The 6,000-nt window shown below is 53.6% G+C and overlaps 1 protein-coding gene and 1 pseudogene across 1 annotated transcript; both read left to right on the top strand.

Annotated features, from left to right (window-relative positions):
- The first annotated feature begins 457 nt into the window (after nt 1-457).
- LOC120680848 lies at nt 458-3,950 on the top strand (annotated as a pseudogene).
- A 248-nt stretch (nt 3,951-4,198) lies between these two features.
- Nucleotides 4,199-5,092, top strand: LOC120681172 (fasciclin-like arabinogalactan protein 7). The gene is made up of 2 exons (XM_039962698.1): nt 4,199-4,531; nt 4,622-5,092. Exons 1-2 carry the CDS (start codon nt 4,199-4,201, stop codon nt 5,090-5,092), a joined length of 804 nt encoding a protein of 267 aa, XP_039818632.1.
- Nucleotides 5,093-6,000: the final 908 nt, after the last annotated feature.

Below are 6,000 nucleotides of genomic sequence, written 5' to 3'. Positions count from 1 at the left end.
GGTCAACGCTGATTCAATTTGTTATACTGTTTCCATTTCCCACGCACTTTAAACAAAACCAGCACTTCTGTCGGTGCACATTAACATTACGACTTTAATCCTTCTTTCCTATATTATTGTACTAGTATGCAAATAATTTTGAACAAAACCAGCAATGTCCTGTTTGAAAATTTTCTCACGCTGCAGCTTGCAAACCACGTAATTATTTGGCCTCCCAACGACCCAATATACGTGCTCCGAACTATCCGCAAATTCGCGATACATCGCAGATCAGAAGAGCGTTGAGCACCACCACCGAGAAGAGAGAAAAAAATTTCTTCGGTTTTGACCACTCTGCCTACCGACACAATGACACCCAAATGCCAGCCCCTGTACTTGCACCATTTCCTATGGCTCACCGTCCACTACAAATCCTCCTCCGATCAGTTCACAGCCTCGTCCCGGCCTGAGCCTTCATCCTCCTCGCACTCCTCGCAGCGAAGGCTTGCCGCTGCTGCGGGTTTTCGGCAGAAATGGAGCTCAAACCAGCCGTCCTCGCCGTCGCGACGGTGATGCTTGTAACACCTGCCTCGCGGACAGTCCGCGAGGGGACGGCGGACAGTCCGCCAGGCATCGCCCAGATATTTATCTAGATGGGTGTGGGGCCCACTCGTTATTTCTCTCTTCCTCCTCACTTCGTCCAGAGCCGAGCGGAGCTCATGTGCTCGCCCCGCCGGCGCCCCTCCCCGTCGATCTCCCTCCTCCGGCCACCAAACCTCGATTCCTCGTGTGGGAACCTTGCTCGGCACCTCCTCCACCTTCCTAAACTCCTAGACCGGCTTCTTACGGCCGGAATCATCCCCGCCACCACCGGACGCCATTGGAGGTGCTTGAAGCTTTGCTCCACCATCGATTCGCCTCTCCGGTCGTCCTCCGCTCGAACCGACCGCGGGAATGGGTTCGTGGTAAGTTCCTTGAGCTCCCCGGTCTTTTTCCCTTCCGTGGTGAGTCGCCGGCGCCGGTGAAAGGCCGCCGCTGCCGCCGCTGCACTTGCTGTAGCCTGTGCGCGGTGTCAAAAGTTAGGTATCGCGGACGGTCCGCCTGGGAGGTGCGGACAGTCCGCCGGTCAGTTTAGGTTTCGTCCAGAGACGATGTTGTCTTTGGTAGTTTAGAAGAATTGACTGCGGACAGTCCGCTATAAGGGAGCGGACGTCCGCCGTTGAAACTGAAAGTTGTCTAGAGACGATGTCTCTGGTGGGGGTTCGCAGGATTTAACTGCGGACGGTCCGCCACTTGGGCGTGGACAGTCCGCAGTAGAGTCTAGGATTTTGTCCAGAGACGTTGCCGTCTCTGGTGGATCAAATACGTGAACTGCGGACGGTCCGCAGGTAGAATTAGAAGTTGTTCCAGAGACGTTGTCTCTGGTGGGTCGGTAGAATAATACGGCGGACGGTCCGCCACTTGGGCGCGGACAGTCCGCTGGGCGTTCCAGTTAAAGTAAATTAGTTACATCATTGAGCTGCACTTATTTATTTCATATGCATACGTGTAGCATCCGCAGCTGAGAGCGCCGTATTTGAGGTGATTGCGGCACCGCAGGAGCAGCCGACGCAAGCCCAGGAGGAGAGGTGTGAGCACCCGGCCCAAGGCCCGGTTGATCCTAGTGTTGAGCAACAGGCGCAAGGCAAGCCCCGGTGCACATCCTATTAATTTAAATTATGACATCTATATATATATGTATTTATTACTTATGCATTGCGCGTAGGAGTTGTTTGAAACCCTAGTTGCATGAACCCTAGGAGTCCTTGAGTTGTACTGGCATGTATAGGACGTTAGCAATGCTATGCTAGATAGGGTTCGGTAGAAGATGAGTAATTCGTGGTTACTCGTGAGATATAGGATAGTTTTATGTTCTAGGTACGAGTTATTAATTTATGAATGAAAGTTTTGGAAGGAAAGAAAGAATAGAATCTGAGACCGGGCGGGAGAAGTGTAGTTCCGCAAGTGTCGATTAAGAACCGAGCCGTTGTTGGCCCTGCTGATCATGTTTGAACTGTACTAACCGCATGCCGGGAGTAGGAGGTAGTCGAAACCGGTAAACCTAGTACTGCCTCGTTTCGAAAGTACAGAACTGCATCACCACCCCGTAGGGCGAGTCGAGTAGTCGCGGAGAAACGGGATGCATATGTTTACTTTTGGTGGTCTCACGTTGAGCTCGGCTGACTATATGAAGGTGGGGTGGTTCTGTAGTTCGAGGCGGGGAGGGGAATGGTTGGTGCGTGTGGTCCGACGGGGCATACGCGTGTCGTGTGGTTAGGTCCACCTTGCAAGGTTAAATCAAATCGATTCGCCGTCAGTCGCTCTCGGATATGAGCACCTTGGTCACTGCATCGCAGCGTAGTGTTGTGTTGGAGAAAAATGGTTATACCCATATTGATGAACATATGAAATATCATTTTTTTCTATTATGTTTGCTCTAGAATTGGTCATGCAAATATTAAACTATGTTAATTTATATAGAACTTGGGCTAAAATCATGAAAGTGAGGAATTACTTAGTCGCTGTTTTATGCAAAATAACCACCAGCAAAAGCCTTGCATGTCTAGATATGTGGGCTAAGTTATACCCACTGGTCGGGTAAGCCTTGCTGAGTATTAGTATACTCAGGGTTTGTTGCCACAATTATTTCAGGACACGCAGACGTAGACTTCTGTCCCTGCTGCGCCAAGTTCATCCGCCGTGATGCAGAGGGATGGGAGGTGGTGGAGCCAAATGTCTAGATAGGGATCTCTCTAGGGCACACTTTTGGTAGTTGTAGGCTCCTTTCCTCTAGTTGAATCCATATTTCAGTACTGTAAAATTTGTAAATTATGTAATTATCCAAACTTGGTTGGTAAAACTTAAGGTAAAGTCTTATGTATACTTGTTGTATTTTCAAATATGTGTCGTGCTTGTACCATCTGCGTCCACCCTCGCGTGGGACTATCGGTGATGTTTAGATCGGGACGTGTGTTGCGAAAGGATTGCCAAATTAAGCCGTTAAGCTAATGAGCCCGATGTGTTTAAATGACGGCCATTACGCTTAATTAGAGTTTTAATTTAGGAGTTCCGTCACAATGCCGTGCCTCGTGCTGCCCCGGGCGGCATTGTCCCAGAGGGCACCGGCACCGCCGGTCGCCGACACGCCGGCGCCGGCTCCGGCCCGGCGCCGCGCCACGTCAACCTCACCGACCTGCTCTCCCTGGCCGGGCCCTACGGCACGTTCCTCGACTACCTCGTCCGGACCGACGTGATCCGGACGCTCCAGAGCCAGGCCGACGCCGCCGGCGGGCCGGGCGTCACCGTGTTCGCGCCCGAGGACTCGGCGTTCGCGGCCGTCGGCGGCGCCGCGCTGCCCAGCCTCGCCGCGGACCAGCTCCGGGCGCTCATGCTGTGCCACGCGGCGACCCGGTACCTCCCGCTCTCGTCCTTCGTGGCGCTGGCCGCGTCGGGCCCCGTGCCCACGCTCGCCGGCGGGGAGCAGTGCGCGGTGAACGTCACCTACGCCGCGGGCAGGATCCGCGTCGCGTCGGGGTGGACCAGCGCGGCCAGGCTCGTCAGCAGCGTGTACTCGACGCCGCCGGTCGCCGTGTACGCGCTGGACAGGGTGCTCCTGCCCCGGCAGCTGTTCCCGACCGAGCCCGCCGTGGCGCCCGTGCCCGCGCCAGCGCCCGCGCCGCCGGCGCGCGGGGGCGACGCGGCCGACGGCGCGCCGGCCGCCGCCACCGGGCACGGAGCCAGCAAGAGCTCGTCCTGCCGGATCGGTGCCGGTCGCGTTCTTGTTGGCTACCTCACCCTCCTGGTTTCCGTGTTTCTGATGATGTAGACGCCGATTTCTTTGTGCCGCGTGCTGGAACTTTGTTGGTGTAAGAGGAGTGAGGTTTCTGTTGCACGTTGCCCGTGTGTTGTTGCAGGCGTGTCGATTCCTTTGTTCTATTGTTGGTAACCGTGACAGTTTCCACATGACAATTTCCAGAGCTGCATGTCTCAACTCTCAAGACGATCGTTTTGGCAGTTGACACAGTCCTGTAGTGTGCTCTGAGCCGCTGGAAAAATAGGAAACGGGAGCTCACAGACCGCACAAAGATCGCATCTCGGGCGTCTCCCTGTCTGCGCAGTCGCAAATAGCCGCCGCACTTGTTCATGCCGGCACTGCGAGATCGTGTCCGACGCTTGCGACATGAGGTGCTGCGCCGCCGCCGTCGCGTTGCTCGCGGCCGTGATGTCCGTGTCCGTCGTCCTGCACGCCGGGGCGCACCGGCCGCTCGCCAAGCTGCCGCGGCCGCGGGCGGCGGCGCTGCAGAGGACCGACACGTGGCCGCCGACGCCGCAGGCCAAGGGCGGCGCCAACCTCACCGCGATCCTCACCCTCGACGGGCCGTTCCGCACCTTCCTCGGGTACCTGCAGCAGACCAAGCTCGTGGAGGTGTTCCAGAACCAGGCGTGCCTGACCGACCAGGGCATCACCATCTTCGTCCCCGTCGACAGGGCCTTCGCCGCCGTCAAGCCGTCGGTAAGGTCGAGAAGCCTCCTCGGAGTATTTGTACAGTACAATTGCAGATCAATTCAGGATCGATTTGCGTGCTGATGAACGATAACGCAGGTGCTGTCGGGTCTCTCCGGCCTTCAGCTCAAGAACCTGATGATGTGCCACTCGCTGGCCAAGCACTACGAGCTCGCGGACTTCGAGGGGCTGAGCCGGATCGGGCCGGTGACGACGTTCGCCGGCGGGCTGTACACGGTGAACGTGACGTACGACGCGGGCACCGTCCACGTGCGCTCCAGGTGGGCCGACGCCAAGATCGTCGGGAGCGTATCCGTGGACGCGCCCATGGCGATCTACGAGCTCGACCGGGTGCTGCTCCCGGCCACGCTCTTCCACGCCCAGCCGCCCGTCGCGGCGATCCCGGACGGCGCCGGGGCGCCCACGACGGAGCCGGATCCCGTCGCGCCGAGGCAGTATCACTCGGCGGGAGTGGCGGACGCCCCGATCTCGGCGTACGGAGGCGGCGATCGGTTCGCTCGCCATGCGGCCATCGCGTTTCTCGGTGCAATGGCGCTGGTCGCATTGTGATCGAGGTTGTGGTGCTTTGCTGCGGCGAAATTAGCATGGGGTAGTTCTTAAGTGTCTGCTAGTGATGAACAGGGTTTAAATGCTTATACATCGGTGTACGGTAGAGATGTAATAATAGATAATCTGGTACTCTAATGTTATACCAAGTATGATTTTTAAAATATGGAGGGGAGAGGTGAGAGGATGAGAAACTTGAGGGCGCTGTTTGACAAACAACCGTCTCATCAACTAAAGTTTTAGAAGAGACTGAATAAATCGATAAGAGATAGAAAATCTGACAAACTCAAAATCTCCATAGCTAGATGACAGTGATCCATGGGCCACGCTAATCAGCGCGCGCCTGGAGGAGCGCTAGCGCTCGATTTCCGACAAGAGTACGCATTTCCTTTTTAGGAAACCTGCTTTCTCATCCGTAATTTTCTAATTTTGAAAACTTATAATTTATGCACATAATTTTATGTATAATTTTTTTCTCAATAACTTCTCAGTGAATATTTTTTAGAATAATTTTCATAATACATGGGACTTTTATGCATAACTTCTTTCAATCAAACTCTTACATGATATCTTTTAGCATAACTTTTTACAACATACAACTTATGTGCATAACATTTTTTAGAAAATTTATCGGAAGATTTTATTAGCGTAGCTCCCATGATAAGTTCTCATGCAACTTTTAAGCATAAATTCACTATCCAACTTCCCGAGAAATATTATCTGAAAAAACTTCTTAAGCAACTTCTACGCATAAGTTCACTATCCAACTTTTCGAGAAATATATTATCAAACCGAACTTCGTAGGAGACAACATAACATAAGGCAAAAATACTGAAAAGGAAAAAAATATAACACTTGATTTAATAAAACTCAAACTTAGAAAAGGAAATGAAAAAAAACATTATACATGT

This window comes from Panicum virgatum, chromosome 7N (genome assembly GCF_016808335.1).
Source record: "Panicum virgatum strain AP13 chromosome 7N, P.virgatum_v5, whole genome shotgun sequence".
Taxonomy (NCBI): domain Eukaryota; kingdom Viridiplantae; phylum Streptophyta; class Magnoliopsida; order Poales; family Poaceae; genus Panicum; species Panicum virgatum.
The sequence above is the reverse complement of the archived record's forward strand: the minus strand, read 5'-3'. Positions and strand labels throughout refer to the sequence as shown.